This window comes from Mytilus galloprovincialis, chromosome 7, assembly GCF_965363235.1.
Source record: "Mytilus galloprovincialis chromosome 7, xbMytGall1.hap1.1, whole genome shotgun sequence".
NCBI classification, from domain to species: Eukaryota; Metazoa; Mollusca; class Bivalvia; order Mytilida; family Mytilidae; genus Mytilus; species Mytilus galloprovincialis.
The window spans coordinates 3,769,901-3,791,429 of NC_134844.1; the positions used below are offsets into that span (position 1 = coordinate 3,769,901).

Genomic DNA, 21,529 nt, shown 5'->3' on the forward strand with positions numbered 1-21,529 from the left:
TTCAATTAAATATTTAAAACAGATGTGGGTAATATCACCCAAGGAGAATACTGTATATATCCGAAACTATATGTATCACCTTCGTTCTTTTTCTTGATTTTCTTCCTCCTGTAAGAGGAGCACGTGTAACATCAGATTTACGATAGAGGATTATGTTTAACGACCACGGGACACTGTAGGCGGGAGGAGTTAAGAAACTATCCATTCATTAACAGCATTCATCAACAGACATACTCCAAGACAAATCAAATAATACATAATTCTTACTTACTTACTTATACTTACTTACTACTTACTTACTTACTACTTACTTACAACTTACTTACTTAATACTCACTCACTCACTCACTCACTCACTCACTCACTCATGTTCTTACATAATTCTTACTTACTTACTTATACTTACTTAGTACTTACTTACTTACTTACTTATACTTACTTACTTATACTTACTTCCTTACTTACTTCCTTCCTTACTTACTTACTTACTTACTTACTTACTTACTTACTTACTTACTTACGCAATTACTTACTTACTCGCTTACTTACTTGTATTCAGATCGAAAAGTAAATAATCGGCCTGTCCACGAGCTTTTACTTACTTACTTACTTACTTACTTACTTACTTACTTACTTACTTACTTACTTACGTAATTACTTACTTACTCGCTTACTTACTTGTATACAGATCGAAAAGTAAATCATCGGCCTGTCCACGAGCTTTTATAACTTTATATGGTAGTTTTTTTTCTTCATATAGTGGCGACTCTTAATGCAAATCTATTATTCCTCTGACAAGTCAATTGCAAAATTTGCAGAGTTTCTGGTCTCTTCTTCTTTTCTCCTTCTTTTATGTACAGAAAACCATGATCAACATTTTGAAGATTAATTTTCGGTGCATGCCTGGGTGAGGTTGCTCTATTTAAGGTCTTTTAATTTTTACATTTTTTATATATTTTTTTGAAAGGCACATCCAGTTTAAGTGAGAGAATGTTTTAAGGAGGACTTTATGGGTAAGTGCATCCTTAAAGTTGTTTGTAGTGTAGAGGTCTGGTTTGAAATTTCTGAATTCAGGTGGTAATTTATTCCAATCTTTAATTGTTTTTCTAAGAATGAGAATTTAGTACTGTCTTTGTTGCAATGGAGTTGTCTGTATGTTTATTGATGGGTATAGATCTTGTTTTGGACTGGCAATGATAACGTCATCTTTTTAAAGGGTGTGTTCACTCGGTACATAACTAAATTTAATAAAAAAAAAAAAAAAAAAAGGCTCTAAAACTAGCTCCTACAAGGAGGTCTATCATATATATATGCATGCATACTTAACCCTATCTGCTGATAAGTCAAACACATAACATCTTACCCTTAATGAATTCAAACCTTCATACGTTGAAGGAAATTTGTAACAAGGACACAACTTCAAATCAATGATGCTTAACGCATTGGAGGATATCTAAATAGACTTGCTTCTGTTCTTTGGTTGGGTTGTTGTCTCTTTGACACATTTCCCATTTCCATTCTCAATTTTATTGGTTACTTTAACATTCGCTATTTCTTTTAATTTGTCTTATCTTAATTATTGCACATTTAAAAATGTATTAGGCATTTGTGTAGTGGAAAAAACTACGTTCAAAGATCTATTAATTACAACATTGGTAATAAAGATAATCTTTAAGGCTTTATACTAATAAGTGTGTTTAAAGGTTCGATGAGTTTACAGAAGAATATTGTAAAGTATCCAGAAATTACCAGTAAATTGATATTGTAGAAAATGACGTTACAGGGACAATAGCTCCAACATTTCCAACAAGATGTCAAAAGACAATTTGCTCATGTTAACTTATGTTTCGATTTTCGATTTTTTTCTTGATATTTTTTTTTTCAGTTTACAGTATATCTCAATTTATAAAAATTGCACCTCAGTGTCCCTGTTGTTCCTTTGTTTTCCTCTTATAGTTGATGCGTTTCCCTCGTGTTTTTTTTTTGTTACCCGGATTTGTTTTCTCTAAACCTATCAAGTTATGACATTTGAACGCCGGTATACTACTGTTGCATTTTTTATTTTATTCCATTCAGTGCTCCTCCAGAATCATTTATTATGTATTTCACGTGGTTTCTTACTAAGTCCCCTTGCTGGCGGCCATCTTGGATGATGGTTAGACTATAAAGAAACAACACTTGGTCAGCGCTTCATTGGGAACATTTGTGCCGTGTTTGGTTTCATTCTATATGATGTTATCTAGAAGAACACATTTATTATTTCCAATAAGATCTTATGTTAAACTTACTTCCCCTGCTGGCAGCCATCTTTGATAACAAATCAGCTATAAAGTAACAACACTTGGTCAGCACCTCAAAATAAACATTCATGCCATTTTTTTTTCATTCCATTCAGTGGTTCTCTAAAAGGAGACATTTGTATGTATTGTTCAAAGGTCAGCACCTCACAAGGAACATTCATGCCATGTTTATTTCATTCAATTTAGTAACTGTCTAAAAGAAGAATTTGTATGTATTTTCCAATTAGGTAAGTAGAAGTATGTTAAACTAAGTCCCCCTCTAGCGGCTATCTTAGATGATGGATCGGACTCAAAGTAACAATACTTCAATAGTCAGTTACAAGCTAAAACCTTATGAACATTTATGCCATATTTGGTTTCATTCAAATCAGTTGTTCTCTAGAAAAAGAAAAAGACGGTGACAAACGACGACGGACGCCAAGTGACGAGAAAGGCTCACTTGGCCTTTTGGGCCAGGTGAAATAACAAGAGGCTCTCAAGAGCCTGAATCGCTCACCTTAATTTTTTTGGTTAAATCTCTCATCAATGATTATTTTGGCTTTTCAATTTACTTGAATGTTCTTTGAATCGTCCTATTTTCTTCAAAAGCAAAAAAAAAATCATTTTCTCCTATGTTCTATTTTAGCCATAGGAGCTATGTTTCTTGACATACAAGGAAATAAAATATAAAATTTATACTAGATACTCTGAAACTCATTTAGCCTAAGTTTGGCTGAAATTGATACAGCAGTTTGAAAGGAGAAGATTTTTTAAAGTAAGTCAACATGATGAACAAATTGTGAAAAAAGTCTTTAAAGGGCAATAACTCCTTAAGGGGTCAATTGACAATTTTTGTCAAATTGACTTATTTGTAGATCTTACTTTGCTTAACATTTTTGCTATTAACAGTTTATCTGTATCTATAATAATATTCAAGATAATAACCAAAAACTGCAAAATTTCTTTAAAATCATCAATTCAGGGGCATTATACCTGAAAAACCAGTTACCCAAATTCGGCTGAAAATTTCAGGACAGGTAGACCTTGATCTAATAAATACTTTAACTTCTTGTCTTATTTGCTCTAAATGCTGGAGTTTTTGAGATATAAGCCAAAAACTGCATTTTACCCTGTGTTCTATTTTTAGCCATGACGGCCATGTTTTTTGACGAAATAGAAAATCAAACACAAACTTTATTTTATACACCCTACTGATCATTCAGTTGAAGTTTGGTTGAATTTGGTTGAGTAGTTTTAGAGGAGAAGATTTTTTAAAGTTAGCAAATATGATGAACAAATTGTGAAAAATTGTCATTAAAGGACAATAACCCCTTAAGGGGTCAATTGACAATTTTGGTCATATTAACTTATTTGTAGATCTTACTTTGCTGATCATTTTTGCTGTTTACAGTTTATCTTTATCTATAATAATATTCAAGATAATGACCAAAAACTGCAAAATTTCCTTAACACTACCAATTAAGTGGCAGCAACCCAACAATGGGTTGTTTGATTCATCTGAAAATTTCAGGGCTGATACCTAATAAACATTTTTACACCATGTCAGATTTGCTCTAAATGCTCTCGTTTTTGAGATATAAGCCAAAAACTGCATTTTACCCCCATGTTCTATTTTAAGCTATGGCGGCCATGTTTTTTTCACAAAATGGAAAATAAAACACAATCTTTATTCTAGATACCAGGATCATTCAGCTAAAGTTTGGTTGTAATTGGTTCAGTAGTTTCAGAGGAGAAGATCTTTGAAATAGTTTACGACGACGACGACGACGGACGACGACGGACGACGACGGACGCCAAGTGATGGCAAAAGCTCACATTTTCTTTTAGGAAAGGTGATCTAAAAACAGCAAAATTTCCTTAAAATTACCAATTCAGGGGCAGCAACCCAACAACAAGTTGTTTGATTCATCTGAAATTTTCACAGCAGATAGATCTTGACCTGATTAACAATTTTTACCTGTCAGATTTGCTCTAAATGCTTTGGTTTTTGAGTTATAAGCCAAAAACTGCATTTTACCCCTATGTTCTATTTTTAGCCATGGCCGCCATCTTGGTTGGTTGACCGGGTCACCGGACACATTTTTTAAACTAGATACCCAATGATGATTGTGGCCTAGTTTCGTTTAATTTGGCCCAGTAGTTTCAGGAGAAGATTTCTGTAAAAGTTAACGACGACGGACGCCGGACGCATTTGATGAGAAAAGCTCACTTGGGCCAGGTGAGCTAAAAAGGAGATAGGGTTTGTGATTTAAAAAAGAGGTGTTACTTGTTGGGAGATATAGTATGTCGTAGTTGTAAGATGTGGTACTTGTTGGGAGATATGGAATGTTGTAGTTATTAGATATGGTACTATGTAGTAGTTGTTAGATCTGGTTCTATGTAGTAGTTGTTAGATGTGGTACTATGTAGAAGTTGTTAGATGATGTAGTATATAGTAGTTGTTAGGTGTGGTAGTATGTAGAAGTTGTTACATGTGGTGCTATGTAGAAGTTGTTAGATGTGCTGCTATGTAGTAGTTGTTAGGTGTGGTAGTATGTAGTAGTTGTTAGATGTGGTACTATGTAGTAGTTGTTAGATGTGGTAGTATGCAGTAGTTGTTAGATGTGATACTATGTAGAAGTTGTTAGATGAGGTAGTATGTAGTAGTTGTTAGATGTGGTACTATGTAGTAGTTGTTAGATGTGGTAGTATGCAGTAGTTGTTAGATGTGATACTATGTAGAAGTTGTTAGATGTGGTAGTATGTAGTAGTTGTTAGATGTGGTACTATGTAGTAGTTGTTATATGTGGTAGTATGTAGAAGTTGTTAGATGTGGTGCTATGTAGTAGTTGTTAGATGTGGTAGTTTGTAGTAGTTGTTAGATCTGGTTCTAGGTAGAAGTTGTTAGATGAGGTAGTATGTTGTTGTTGTTAGGTGTGGTAGTATGCAGTAGTTGTTTGATGTGGTACTATGTAGTAGTTGTTAGATCTGGTTCTTGGTAGAAGTTGTTAGATCAGGTAGTATGTTGTAGTTGTTAGTAGTGGTAGTATGCAGTAGTTGTTTGATGTGGTAGTATGTAGTAGTTGTTAGATGTGGTACTATGTAGTAGTTGTTAGATGTGGTAGTATATAGTAGTTGTTAGATGTGGTACTATGTAGTAGATGTTAGATGTGGTACTATCGATGTAGTAGTTGTTAGATATGGTACTATGTAGTAGTTGTTAGATCTGGTTTTATGTAGAAGTTGTTAGATGAGGTAGTATGTAGTAGTTGTTAGATGTGGTAGTATGTAGTAGTTGTTAGTTGTGGTAGTATGTATTAGTTGTTAGATGTGGTAGTATGTAGTAGTTGTTATATGTGGTAGTATGTAGTAGTTGTTAGTTGTGGTACTATGTAGTAGTTGTTAGATCTGGTTCTATGTAGAAGTTGTTAGATGAGGTAGTATGTAGTAGTTGTTAGATGAGGTAGTATGTAGTAGTTGTTAGTTGTGGTAGTATGTAGTAGTTGTTAGTTGTGGTAGTATGTAGTAGTTGTTAGTTGTGGTAATATGAAGTAGTTGTTAGATCTGGTTCTATGTAGAAGTTGTTAGATGAGGTAGTATGTAGTAGTTGTTAGATGTGGTGCTATGTAGTAGTTGTTAGATGTGGTACTATCGATGTAGTAGTTGTTAGATGTGGTACATTGTAGTTGTTAGATGTAGTACTATGTCGTTGTTAGATATGGTACTATGTAGTAGTTGTTAGATCTGGTTCTATGTAGAAGTTGTTAGATGAGGTAGTATGTAGTAGTTGTTAGGTGTGGTAGTATGCAATAGTTGTTTGATGTAGTTTGTAGTAGTTTTTAGATGTGGTACTATGTAGTAGTTGTTAGATGTGATAGTTTATAGTAGTTGTTAGATGTGATACTATGTAGTAGTTGTTAGATGTGGTACTATGTAGTTGTTAGATGTGGTAGTATGTAGTAGTTGTAAGGTGTGGTAGTATGTAGTAGTTGTTAGTTGTGGTAGTATGTAGTAGTTGTTAGTTGTGGTAATATGAAGTAGTTGTTAGATCTGGTTCTATGTAGAAGTTGTTAGATGAGGTCGTATGTAGTAGTTGTTAGATGTGGTGCTATGTAGTAGTTGTTAGATGTGGTACTATCGATGTAGTAGTTGTTAGATGTGGTACATTGTAGTTGTTAGATATGGTACTATGTACTAGTTGTTAGATCTGGTTCTATGTAGAACTTGTTAGATGAGGTAGTATGTAGTAGTTGTTAGGTGTGGTAGTATGCAGTAGTTGTTTGATGTGGTAGTATGTAGTAGTTGTTAGATGTGGTACTATGTAGTAGTTGTTAGATGTGGTAGTTTGTAGAAGTTGTTAGATGTGATACTATGTAGTAGTTGTTAGATGTGGTACTATGTAGTTGTTAGATGTGGTAGTATGTAGTAGTTGTTTATCTTTTTCATGTAAGTGGTCTAATATTTTGATGTCACTAAAATAGTTAGTATTTTAGAACTTTGGTTGGCTAGCAAAATTACTCTTACTATTTTGATAAAAAAATCTCACTTGCGTTAAAAAATTTCACAATGGACAGACAATGAATGTCAGTTAAGGCAGAAACCATTCAGTAACTTCAGAGAGGGGTGGGAGTGTTTTAGAAACATAAGCTGTCAGAAGTGACAGAAAACCGGATTTTATGAAGATGTAAAACCATGAACAATTGAGCAAGTATGGACACTACTTTTAAAACAGTTCTGAATTTGGTTTGTAATTTAATCTTCTTTGACACAGCATAGGTTTGTGACACAAAATGAATGTAGTTGTAGGACTTAAAAATTGCAAATCATTTATCTATTACAGTCCAATATTCAAAATCTATCAAAGTACATAATTAGAATCAACATATTGTGATGAAATCAAACAAAAGTTTAATTTAGGAGTAGGACCCTTTGAACCTCAATGTGAACCAAATTGATAAAGAAGCCCACAATCCCAAATCTCTAAATACATGGTTAGATTATCATTTTAAAGAACCCCATGAATTCGTTATTGGTTAAATAAAAGTTTAATTTGGACCCTGATTTGGACCAACTTGAAAATTGGGCCTTTGAAATAACCCTATAAATATTTTTGTTGTTGAAATGAAGCACACTTTAATTTTATAAATATCATTTTCTGTTCAAAGGGACATAACTAAAACTGAATAAACTAGACATAAATGAGATGAGAGCCATCTATGTGGGTCCCACTCTGAATAATTTTGATTAATAATTTGTATCTTTACCATAGGACATGAGATTGTCAACTGAAACCAAAGTTTTTGACCTTGACCTATGACCTAGGAAGTTGTACATACATTATGACACACCCTCTGGTGTTGGTTAATATACCTATCAAGTATAAATTTGAAATCATAATGGTTCTCAAGATACAGAGCGGACATGACCTTTACTGTAGGACATGGGGTTGTCAACTGAACCCAAAGTTATTTTTACCTTTACCTTTGACCTAAGAATTTGTACTTTCATTATGACACACCCTCTGGTGTTGATTTATATGTGTGTCAAGTATAAACTTTGAAATCATAAGGGTTCACAAGATATAGAGCAAACACAATCTTTATCATAGGACATTGTGTTGTTAACTGAAACCAGTTTTTGACCTTGACCTTTAACCTAGGAATTTGTACATACATTATGACACACCCTCAGGTGTTGGTTAATATACGTTTCAATTATAAACTTTGAAATCATAATGGTTCTCTATTTTTAGAGCTGACACAATTTGGTACGGACAAACAGACAGCCATATCACTATAGGGCGACCAGCCATTCGGCGGGGTCCTAATGATAAACATTTAGTTCTATAAAATTATATAGGATGTTAAATATATCTATTTTCAAATTATAATCAATAAAATTAGATACAATTTAACCACTAAAACATTGTTAGAAACAGCATATATTAAAGAACCCATTGAATGCAATATTTGATGAAATTAAACCAAAATCAGAAATCTGAATATAGTTTGATTTTTAAAGGAGTTCTCTGCATCAAATATATCTATATATAAATATATAGCATTTAGAAAATTAGTTTGTACAGAACCACAAACAAACCTACCACAAAATTATTCAGATAATTTACAAAAGAATAGAAAAAAAAAAAAATGTCACATCATTAATATATTGTCTTTTAAAAATCTATAAAACTTGTCTATAAGTGTAATCAAGCTTTATATGTATAATAAACCATATTTTTCAAAGGGAAATAATTCAATCACATAATAAGTACCAAATTTGACTCATTGTAAGGGAAATAACTCAACAATGAGAGATGCTAAAATCGTGAAAATTGGACTTGACCTTCATTTAGTCACAGGAAACATCATATCTTATTTTGAAAAAGTTTTGTCAAAGCGGTTTTATGTTTATGAACGGACACAGTGTGGCAGTACACCAACCACCCGCCGGACATCCCCAAATCAAGACCGATTTTTCCTTTGAAAATATGTTTAAAATTGAAAAACATGTTGGGTTTTTTTTTCCAAGGATTTGTATAGTACTATATAAATTCTTCTTTTTTTCAACATTATCAATCAAATGATTTTTTATTTTTAAAATTGATTTGAAATATATTTGTTTTTGTCTTAACGCATACTTAACAAATCATCATCAGGAGTCACTCACTATTAAAGAATTAGGTTGCAAGAACTTAACATATTGATGGATAAATATACATATAATCACATTAATATGGGATGATTTAGTACTTATTATATATTGCCAAACTTGAATCCAGAACTTATGGTTTACTTTGATAAATGAAAGTAAAACATATCAAATAAATTACTTAATACAATATGCTTTGTCTAAAAACACACTGTCACATACACGTGTGAAACAAGAGGTACACATATACAAAATAAAATTACATACCATCATAGAATAAACAGCTGCGCCATGAGTGCATGATACGCCCAACGTCTTGTGTGGAAGTTTTATGCAATAATCATAAATAGTTTCAGAGAAAGTTTTAAGCAATAACCATATATTGTTTTTGAGACATGGCGGGACATGTGAAACCCCAAACCCTGGGTTTTTTTTTACAAAAAACTAAATATCATTAAAATAAAATGTTGAATCAAAACCAAAAAGTATACAGATCTTTAGATTAATATAACAAAGAAGTGTGTAAAGTTTTAAGCAATAATTATAAATTGTTTTTGAGATATGGCACGACATGTAAAAAAAACCTCCCCTGTTTAACAAAATACTCAATAACTCCAAAATAAAGTTTTGAATCATCACCAAAAAGTATACAGATCTTTAGATTAATATAACAAAGAAGTGTGTAAAGTTTTAAGCAATAATTATAAATTGTTTTTGAGATATGGCACAACATGTAAAAAAACCCTCCCCCTTTTTTACAAAATACTCAATAACTCAAAAATGAAATTTTGAATCATCACCAAAAAGTATACAGATCTTCAGATTAATATAACAAAGACATGTGTAAAGTTTTAAGCAATAATCATAAATCGTTTTTGAGATATGGTGCGACATGTAAAACTAGAGGCTCTAAAGAGCCTGTGTCGCTCACCTTGGTCTATGTGACTATTAAACAAAGGAAGCAGATGGATTCATGACAAAATTGTATTTTGGTGATGGTGATGTGTTTGTACATCTTACTTTACTGAACATCCTTGCTGCTTACAATTATCTCTATCTATAATGAACTTGGCCCAGTAGTTTCAGTAGAAAATGTTAGTAAAAATTTACAAATTTTATAAAAATTGCCAATCTCAGGAGTTTGATCGATTAGTGATCGATTAGATTACTGATCGATTTAAGACCGATTACTGATGGATAAGTGATTGATTAATGACAGATTAGTGATTGTATTGTTATTGAGAAAATGCTATTCCAGAAATAAGCCTTATGAGAGACATCATTTGTGAAATAAAAGTTCCATGGAAATATTTTCACCATTGCCAAAATTTTCTGGAATTCTAGAATTTAAAATCATTTTACTGCTAAGAAGATGCTGGAATTTTTTTTCATGATGTCAATATGTCTGGAAATGTGAGTGTAAAGGTTAGAACTTATACCTATGGAAGACATCAGCGTTTATTTTTTTAGTCTTGAATTTATGTTTCTGTCTAAATATGCAAAAAAAATCCATGATTTACTCAGCAATATGCAGTCGTAACCAAGAGAAGCGTATCTAAAAGCTTAGCCCTAACATATTCCTGATTATAAACTACATTTTTGTAGGTTTACCTGTTTATATTAGTACAATATCTATGACGTCTTGAAAGGCTATTGTATTTTTTTCTTTTACGCCTTTCATTGACATCCAAGATGTTATAATTATTGATATAAAAACTCTAATTTTTATATGTGTGCAAGTAACAAATTTGGTTGTAGAGGGGTTTAAATACAGCACAAACTACATTTTCCAAAAGACCAAAAGAGTGAAAAAATAGATTTTAACAACAACATTTGACTTGAATGTAGTACATTGTAGTATATTACGGATTACAAATGTGTCGAGGTTTGTGATTGGATAACAACACAGAGGGCGAGTTTATTTATCTACTCTATACTTACTCTGGTTATGTTAATGCTCTACTCATCTATATAAAATATTTGTGCAGGATTTGTTAGTTGAGCTAGAGCAGAATTCCCTGGGTTATCATCTAGGAGACATCTATATAGGAGCACCAACCTGTGCCGATGATATCGCCTTCATCTCAAATAATGAGCATGAGCTCCAAATAATGTTGAATGTTATAGACAGGTATGCAAAGGAACATCATTACAAAATACATCCCACAAAAACTGAAATAATCGATTGCTCAAAAATTAAAACTGATTACAACTGGACTATGGATGGTAAAAAAGTAAAAACCACTGATTGCAGTGAACATCTAGGAGTAAAAAGAACAGAAGGTTCAGAAAATAACTTCAACGTAAAAGACAGAATTCAAACAGCAAGAAGAACAAGGTATGCTCTTATGGGATCTGGAGTACATGGCACCAATGGACTCAACCCAGAAATCTCCTACCAAATTTATAGAACATACGTTATACCAAGATTAATATATGGATTAGAGGTACTTCCATTAACAAAATCTAATCTTGAAGATCTAGAGAAATTTCACAGGAAGAATTTGAGACACCTACAGTCCTTACCAGAAAGGACATCAAATGCTGCTGTCCTACTGTTTTTGGGAGCCTTGCCGATAGAAGCTGAAATTCACAAGAAACAACTATCACTACTATATTCCATTATAACATGTGACAATACCAAAATCAAAGATGTCATGAACAGACAGATATCTACCAATTTCGATAACAAGAAAAGTTTCTTCAGCAAAATACTGAACATTTTAGAGTTATACAGTCTACCTTCAATCAACATACTTCAAAATAGCACACCCAAAAAAAATGCATGGAAGGAAGAAATCAATAGACAAATTCACAAATTTTGGAATGATAAATTAAAATCTGATGCTTTCAATAAAACCAGTCTTAAATATGTCTGCATAGATAATTTGGAAATAGGAAAAACAGCACATGTATGGAAGCTAAAAAAATCAACCCAGAATTGAGATAAGAAAATCCATTGTGAAATCCAGAATGATGACTGGAACTTATATATTGCAATCAGACAAACATAAGTTCACACATTTCTCAACAGAAGCAACATGTCAACTGTGCCATACAGAAAGTGAAGACATAGTACACATGATAACCACCTGTCCTGTACTAAGCACTATAAGAGAGAAATATTTTATAGATATAAAAAAAGACATTCTGGATAGCTGTGGTCCTGCAAAATGGAATACATACTGCAACAATAAGATGGAAATTACACGTCTGATATTAGACTGGAGCAATTTTAAAGAATCCCTTAGTATAGGAATGGAACTGGCAGAAAAGTTAGAGCAGAAAGCTAGAAATCTACTATTCCAACTACATATCAAGAGAATTGAAATATTAGATGCACGGAACATCAAATAACATTGTGTAAAACCAAAGTGTACAGGTATATGAACAATTATACTGTGTATTAATATTCAGTGGTTAGTGAAGAAGCAAAAACGGATAAATGTTTATACATATAAGAACTGTTTTATTAAAAAATGTTAAACATGGAGAAACAAATATATTCAAATTCTCATTACATGGACTAGAGATAGACGATTCAAATAAATGTGTTAGTAAAGGAGACAAAAGGAGGATATTCATCAAGTTGAATTGATAATCACCTGAATGCGAGTTCAGCTCTAAATTATGAGTATAATTTAAATTTACAATCTCTATAAAATGAGAAATGTTATCATATAATTAAAATAATTAAAATTAATGACAAGCTCCTGTATTATAAATGATAATTTTATATGATGCCAAAATATTTTTAACCACATTTTCCACTTAAAACAAAGTAAATTTATTACATGATACTGAAACTAAGAATAAGAACTTTGTTTTTAATGACTGTCTTATTTTTATTTTATTTTTTAGCTTCTTAATTAGATAAAAGATTCTAGTTTTTATCAATGAAATTCCACATCGCCAGTCAAGAAAATTGATGTTCACTATTATGAGATATTTTATCATATTAAAATTGATGCAATATATATTTTTACTTTTTAAAATACATACTTGTTCCTTTTAAAATAATTAAGTAACCTCATTTTAGAAAATTAATCTATAACTCTATCCTTTTATAAAAAAATAGAATTATATATATATAACTACAATCACTATAGACACTTATTTTGTTTTAGTACAACTTTTAAATATTGTATGGTTAAGTTTTAAAACAAAAACAAAAACATGTATATAAGACCCTCACATGTAAATACTGCTATGGTGCACGTTTCCTTTATTATAATAAAAATAAAATAAAAAGATACAAAATCAAACAGTCTGTATATATATATAAAAACAACCTATAAATGAAAGAAAACCTCCTACATAGTGTGCTGTACATAGTTATCTACATACAACCAGAAAAAAAATCTTTCAAAATTTACCCCAAATACTCTAATAATATATATATTAGAGGTGTTCCTATTTAAAGGAAGCTAATACAGAGAAGAAGAAGAAGCCTGTGCGCTCGCAGTCTTTTACGTGAACGGAAAACTCGATACTAGAGTAACTCTCAACATGGAGGACGAAGTTGACAACAACATGCAATGTTTCATGTTCATACAGAATATGACGGGCCTAGAAAATCTAGCAATGGCTAGACACACGCAACTGAATAATTTAGCTATAACAATAGCAGCATTGCTCCGTAGACCCCATGTTCCACGGATTACATGCTACGCAGAAACTGTTATTCCAACATTTGCTCCTGTTGATTTTCAATCTCATTTTAGGATCAGCGCAGAAACATTCGAACAAATATTAGATGTTTTAAAAAACGATCTCGTACCAGATATTGAGAGAGGGAAGGAGCCCATTGCACCAGACAAAAAACTTCTTATATTTTTATGTTATATGGCAAATATGGAGTCACATCGTGAAATTGGACACTATTTTGGTGTATGCAAGGCTTCAGTTTTTAACGTAATCAAGACAGTTGTAAATGCTATATTAAATAATCTCTGTTACGTAAGTTATCAGTCTAACTACAGACTAAGTATAGCTAGTCATAATAAGTAGATCTATATTATTATCTAACCAAATTAAATGTACAGTGCTTATATAAATTTCTTTATCAAAAATACAATTTATATCGATGGCTCAGTAGAAAGCTTCAAACTTCAAGAAAAATGTTAAAAAAACACCATTTTACTTTGAGCATTATCATTTGCTTATTCTATTCTATCTCCCCGAGTTTTAGAGGATGCAACACACGGTTGTTCAGCTGCTAATCCCCGCCATCCGAAAACAGACTATAGATTAAAAGGGATATTTTTTTTTTTTTAAATATAAAATACCACATACGTATTTCAAGGAGTTACCTATCAATCGGAAGCATCTGGACCAAATAGTTAGGAAAATAGAGAACCAAAAAAAAGCTTTTATAAAAGAAGGACTCATAACCAAATATATCGAAATAGGAAGCCAATTCCAAGCACTTAGGACATCTACCGTTTACAATCAATGACTTTTCTGGGACCGGTGGCAACATACCACTCCCTTTCACAAACAGATAAATGTGGTATTAGGGTTAAAGATTGTATAAGTTCAAAAATTAAATAGTTATGTATGCTATTAGTATTACATATGTATTATAAAATAAAATTCTATTTATCTCTCTCTTCAGTTGATCAAGTGGCCAAATCTCCAAGAACAGGATAGCATAAGTAGAGAATTTCAGCTGAAAAGTGGAATGGTGGGAATCATTGGTGCAATGGACGGCAGTCATATTCGCCTAGCATCATGTCCAAAGGGGGATTCAGACTACATCAATCGAAAAGGCTTTCCGTCCATGCAGTTGCAGGTAATATCATATATGTGCATCATGTTAGATTTTACCATTCATATTTACCTAGAATTTCGATTAGGTGATGTGCAAATTTGAATACCAATGAAAATTATTTAAGGTGACTGAAACATAATTTAACTTAACCCCATATTTTTTTTCAAATCTTACTGCATGTATTAGTGTTTACAATGTGATGAAAAATTCAGAAGCTGTCATGAATTTGTCCGAACTGGGACTCAACTTTGTTTGGAGAAAAGTATTTTTTCTAGTATAACAATTTGCAATTCACACGGCGTTTTTAGATTTTAATGTATTGTGATAAACGAATGTGGCACACATCAACTGAACGTATTACCTAGTCTTATTCAATTCTCATTCCTATTTTCAGGCTGTTGTGGATCATAATCTTATGTTCCGTGATGTATACGCAGGATGGCCAGGCTGTACTCATGATGCCAGAGTTTTTAGAAACTCCTCATTATCAGACAGGGCAGAAAATGGGAGAATATTTGGTTGCAACAAATTCCTGATTGCTGACAGTGCATATCCAGTTAAACCCTATTTAATACCTCCATTTAAAGATAATGGACACCTTTCAAACTTGCAAAAAAAGTTCAACAAGGTTATTTCATCTGCAAGACAAGTAGTTGAAAGGGCATTTGGCCTTTTAAAGGGTCGCTTCAGGCGTCTCCGAGAAGTTACGTCACATGAACCTTCAGCAATTGTTGGCATTATTGTATGTGGATGTATACTTCATAATTTGACAATAATTAACCACGAGGACATTGAACAATTTATTGATGACAATCAAGATGGTCACCCCAATGGATTTCAAAATATTTTCAGAAATGATAATGCTGGAGTTAGAGTAAGGGAAAATCTTATGAGAACACTAGCATAAGTTTTCTGTGAGACAATATGGGTTTAAAATGTAGAGTTCATTCAGAATGGCATTAGAAAGTGTTTTTGATTCTGTACGATCATTTTTGAAAATTAATTTTCAAAAAGAAGACAAGCGCTCAAGAACTGTCTCTATAAAATGTGACCTTGATGTTTGACAAAAATAATAATAGTAGATATCCCTTTTGTGACTGAAGCTTTTTTCTGTGCATTTATAATGAAAATCCATCCAGGCAAACTTCGTTTTTTTTTAAAGTTTATTCTGTAAAAACATCTTCAATTTTTATCTCATTTTAGAAATGGTGACCTCTGTGGATAGAAATTTGGAGAGGGTATTTGTATTACCTGTATTACCACCATATCTTCTTTTTAATAAACCAAATGACCTCTGACCTACAAGTCAATACATTTCTGTGTTCTTTTTAATTTAGCTTCCATGGTCGTCCATCTGTGCAGGTTTCATAAAAATCAATCAAAGAAAACTTGAGTTATGGTGCAGAAAACATAGTAAAATGACAGATGGCCAGAGGATTCTAAAGTATCTTTTTTGCACAACAAAACTTATAAGCAAGTATTTGTTGTCAACTGAAGATGTTTTTATTTTTCCAAGTTTATACTAATATGAATAAGATGTGGTACGAGTGCCAATGAGACCACTATCCATCCAAGACACAGTGTAGTTAAGTAAAGCAATTACAGTACGGCCTTCAACATGGAGCCTTGGCTTACACCAAGCAAGCTAAAAGGGCCCAAAAATGACAAGTGTTAAACAATTCAAACAGTGAAAAATCTACGGTCTAATTTATATACTAGTATTGAAAACCAGAAACAAACCAGAGGCTCCCTGGAGCCTGTATCGCTCACCTGTATTCCCATGAGGTATCATTGGATAACATCCTTAAAAAAAGAAACATTTACACTCCTATAGGTTTGGTTCAGAACCACCCAAGGACCATAGCTGCCAAGTTTGGTTCAAATCGTTTCAGCAATTAGATTTTTTTGTGATTTTCCCATAGGGTCCTATGTTAACCTAAGTTTGGCGTTGGTGGCCATCTCGAATGACAAACTGGGTCATTGAACACAAATCTGAAAGAGGACCACCCAAGGACCATTGCTGCCAAGTTTGGTTCAAATTGGCCCAGTGGTTTCAGAGAAGAAGTCCTTTAAGTGAAATGTTGACGGACGACGGACGCCAAGTGATGAGAAAAGCTCACATGGCATTTTAGGCCAGGTGAGCTAAAAACATGTATGAAACACACCAACAAACGACAACCACTGACATAAGGCTCCTTTCTCAGGGCAGGTGCATATAATATGCAGCAGGTTTTGAATGTTTTAACAGGCACCATCTTTCATCATAACCTGAGACAGTAGTGTAACATTACAACATAAAAAGACTCACTATAAAAAATTAATTGAAAGAGGCGTAACCATTGGTGGCCTTAGGTCTTGTACATTTTGGTTGTGTTGTTGTCTCTTAGACATTTCATACTGATCATTTATGCAACTTACATGGATTATATATTTATATATATATATATCTTATAATTTTCAAGAATAACACAGTAATCATGGAAATGTTTAATCAACAAAATGGAAAAAAACACATTTTAACAGTACATAAACATATCTAAAACAAAAGTAAAAATTATAACAAAACTTAAATATCCTGATTTTATCAACAATTTCTGCACAACCTCATCTCACCTGCAAATCAAAAATTAACCCAGCCCATATATATCTGTGAGGATCTGAATTTGGTTAAACAAATTTATCAAAGTTTACAAAACTTAAGCATAGTTAACATTAAAATAATCGCAAAAAAAAAGTCCAGATATCTGAAAAGTACCAAATAAACATATTAAAAGAAATATCCAGAGACAATCTTTCTGGTAATAATATTGTGTGCCAGTTTTAAAAAGATGCCAGCATTACTTTGACAATTTTATGGCAGTTTATAAAACTTTAATTTAAGGGTTAACAAAGAATTTTGTAGCAAAAAAGCACTTTGTCCAGTTATCTGCTAAATTTCAGAAAATTGTGATTTTATTTTTTTTAAATTTGAATTTGGACACCATTCTTAATATAGGAAAAGTTTTGTGAATATCCAACAATGTTTAACGAAAACACTTTTTGAAAGTATAAAACTTTAACATCACAGTAGATTTTTTGATAATCTATCGTCGTTATGTCGCCTTCATGATTTTTCGTTACAGGCGAGACAAAGAGCAAAACATAAAATAAAACTAAATAAATTCTATCCGACACATACCCTGATTTTTTATCAAGAATAATACAAAAAAAACAGGAAAAACATTTCAAAAAGCAAATATATAATTTTCGATTTAATCCATAAATCTATATTTTTAACCAAAAATAATCTCACTAAAACATATATAGCTTAGCTATGATAGAAGAAACAATTTAAAATCACAGCTCCTTTGCTTTCAACAGGAAAAATAAAATGAGAACCCTCAATGTCAAAATAATTCAATTTATTTCTGTCCTAATCAGTCTCATCATTTTTACCTTTACCAGAAATTGACTTTTCATAGAGATCCAGAAATCTATCAAGTTTTTGAAGCTGTTTCTCATTATGATTCTTTATTTCAATTAATGAATCCTGTGCATTATCATTAATTTTTTCAATAATGTCATACAGATCACCCCGTTTTCTTTTTTTGGCAGACTTTCCAACAGAATTTTTTCCAGAACAGGATGGTTTAGCAATATTTTTTTCTCCCTCGTTAGGTTTAGCATGTAATTGAGCTGATGCTCCTTGAAGACCTGAATCATAAGATGCTTGCAGTTTTGTGGAAGCTTTGTTCCCATACAATTCATTAAACTTGTCATAGTGCTTCCAACTAACAGCATTGTTTCCAGTTTTATTGTTTGCGTCAATAACCTCCTTGTAACGTTTTTTCATATTTTTCCATTTGTTTATTATTTGAGCAACAGAAATTTTTACCCCTTGTTTTTCCATTTTCTTTTGAATTTCATTCCATAGTGTTTCATGAGCCTTGGCACCAACAAATTTCGACTCTATATCACTTCTCAAAGTAATCAACAGAACTTCTTCCGACTGTGTCCAGTTGTGAACCTGAAATATCAAAATAATTGTGTCAATCTATCTTCTGCGGTAGAAGTTTCTTCTTCTATGTCTCCTTCTTTTTGTCATAATTTTGACTTTTTTACAGGCAAGTTTTTTTGATACAACTTCTAAGAATTCTATTTGAGAAACAAATGTTGTGCTAGATATTTGAATGCCATTGACATTTAATTCCCCCATTGACGAAGAAATAGGAGATGTGTCCTCTGATGGAAAACATTTAGTGGATTCCTCGCTATCCCATGAGTATGAGTACCCCTTTTGGACAAAAGGTTCTATTTCATTGCTATCTAATGATAACACTGAAATGTCAGTCTCTGAAGATGGTGAAATATTTCGATAAAATTTTTGCAGAAAAATATCACAATTTTTGTCCATCATTACTTTGTCTTCATAATTGGCCAACAAATTTGGGTCATGTAACTTTTTCTCCTAAAATTTAAAAAAAGGTACAAATGAATAAAGAATGTGACCATGGGACACAGATGATGCCCCTGCTTGCATATAATATAAGGGGCATAACTCATGGACAGTAAAACTGATGCCACCCAAATTTCAAATTGTACTGTGTTTTGTGGTAATAAGCATTGTGTAAAAGTTTCATAACATTTGGTTGAGGGAAACTAAAGTTGGAGAAAGGAAACAAATTATGGGAGGTACATTCAAACAGACGGACGGGCGTACATACTGACATAATAAACTTGATGCACCCTTCCTTTAGCTGCGGGGCATACAAAAATAGTGTTAATTGGAAACTTTAAAATAAAAAAAATATCTGTACCAAAATTAAAAGTTGTTTGCCTCTTATTTATTGTGTACAACATTGTTTTGTACAATATGACTGATGAAATAACCTAAGGGGGATGGAAAAGACAATATTGTCAGTACTATTTATCTTATTTTTTTACTAATATCAAAATTGACTATCATACTGTTTCATTAAGTTCCCAATGCTGATGAATAAAATTAAACATATTTGTAGAAAACACACTCTTTTGCGAGTATTTATTATTTATTTACCTTTCCAATACTACTACTAATACAACTTGCACCACTTGTAGCACTACATTCATTCTCATCTGATATTTTCGCCTCTGGTATTTTCTCATCTGGTATGTTGTTTTTCCCTTCAAAAACCGCCTCTAATACCTGCTGCTTTACAGTAGCATCTAAAAATAGACAAAAGACAAACATAAAAAATGTACATGTCTTTCATGTTAACCTTACAATTTTATTATAAGACTAAGAGCCTGAGGGCAGCACTTTTGCTTTGGTTTTGCACATTTCTGCATGTTATAATCCTGCTGGCCATGTAATTTCTGGAGATCTTAACATAGTTAATAATTACAATTTCAGACAACTTTTGTCTTAGGAGTTTTATTGTTATTGTCTTCTGTAATTAGTTCTATGGTGTCTTACCCTTTTGGTCACACAACATTTGATTTAGGAAAAAAAGGGAGGGGTAAAAAAATAGATGTTCTGTCTGTGTTTACCCTTATTGCATTTGGTCTCAATTGACCTCTTGGAAGTCAAATGGTTCTTGTCTTGATCTAAGACATGTTAGCTCTATTTTTTTTAATTCTTATTACATTTTGAGTGTCCATCTAATTTGGAAAAAGGTTGGTCTATGTTAAAAAAAATTTATTTAAAAAAAAAATCCAAAATTTAGTGAATAAATTGTGTGAACAAGTAGTTGACAAAAAAATATGAAGTCAGTTTTCCTGCATACATAATAATGTTAAATTTGAAGGGAAAAAATATTTATTCAAGTGTGCTTAATATAGTGCTTAACATGCATTATACATACCACATTCAGGGTGTTTCAGCATCTGCACTAATTCTTTTGACATCCTGCAGCTTTCTATATCCCCTTCAGGATTAGTCAATTTTACCATAATCCTACAAGATAAAAAAAACGATAAAACTTTTTTTCTGGATTGTTTTAAGAAAGAACAGCAGATTGTACCTTAGTACTTTCTTTTCTTGTACAATGTTTCGGGAATTCCGGAATTTAGCAAAACGTAAATCATGGGCAAGGGGTCTAGCGAAAAAAAATGTCCCACAGCAGGTCAGGACAGAGCCTTTGGGCCATTATCGGAGAAGGGATAGAAGAAAAGGGGTAGCAGTTCCTAATTCAGTCATCCCTTTTGAACCCCATGTCTTAATACACTTACTACTAGTTCCCAACCTTCATACTTTTTTTTTGCCTCATCACCAATTTTATTTTATCTAAGAGTAAAACAGTGATTTCATAGCATTACATAATGTGTGTATTACAGTATGTAAAGTTCGAGCAGTGTGAATTCATAGGTGACAGGGGTCATAAAACCGTTGCCAATTCAAAAAAGCAAACTGGGAAAACATTAAATCAGACATACAAGTACTAGAAGGAAAGATTAAAACTATATACAATACAAGTAACACCAATGAACTTTGGCAAACATTCAAAGAAGACCTTATAAAGACAATCAGTACTAACATACCACAAAAACAAATAACACATAAAATGAAATTGCCTTGGATCACAGACCAACTAAGAATCAAAATAAATAAAACTAAACGTCTGCACAAAAAATCAAAGAAAAATCATCATCTGCAAATTAGATACAAACACATGAAAAAAACATTGCAGGCAGATTTGCGTTCAGCCTATTGGCATTATATTGAAAACATGATCCTAGACCTCCCAATTGAAGAACTTGGAACCACCAACAAAAAGAACACACCAAAAAACTTGTTCTCATATATCAAGAGCATGAGAAATGATAATTCAGGTGTAGCTGCACTAAAAAAGGATGGATTGCTCGTAAC

The 21,529-nt window shown here is 32.4% G+C and overlaps 1 protein-coding gene across 1 annotated transcript; it reads right to left on the minus strand.

Moving 5' to 3' along the window:
• Positions 1-17,178: 17,178 nt before the first annotated feature.
• Positions 17,179-21,039, minus strand: LOC143082143 (uncharacterized). The gene is made up of 3 exons (XM_076257702.1): positions 20,526-21,039; positions 19,739-19,887; positions 17,179-18,709 (listed from the first exon to the last, which is right to left on the minus strand). The coding sequence occupies exons 1-3, from the start codon at positions 20,611-20,613 to the stop codon at positions 18,116-18,118; spliced, it is 831 nt and encodes a 276-aa protein (XP_076113817.1). The 5' UTR covers positions 20,614-21,039; the 3' UTR covers positions 17,179-18,115.
• Positions 21,040-21,529: the final 490 nt, after the last annotated feature.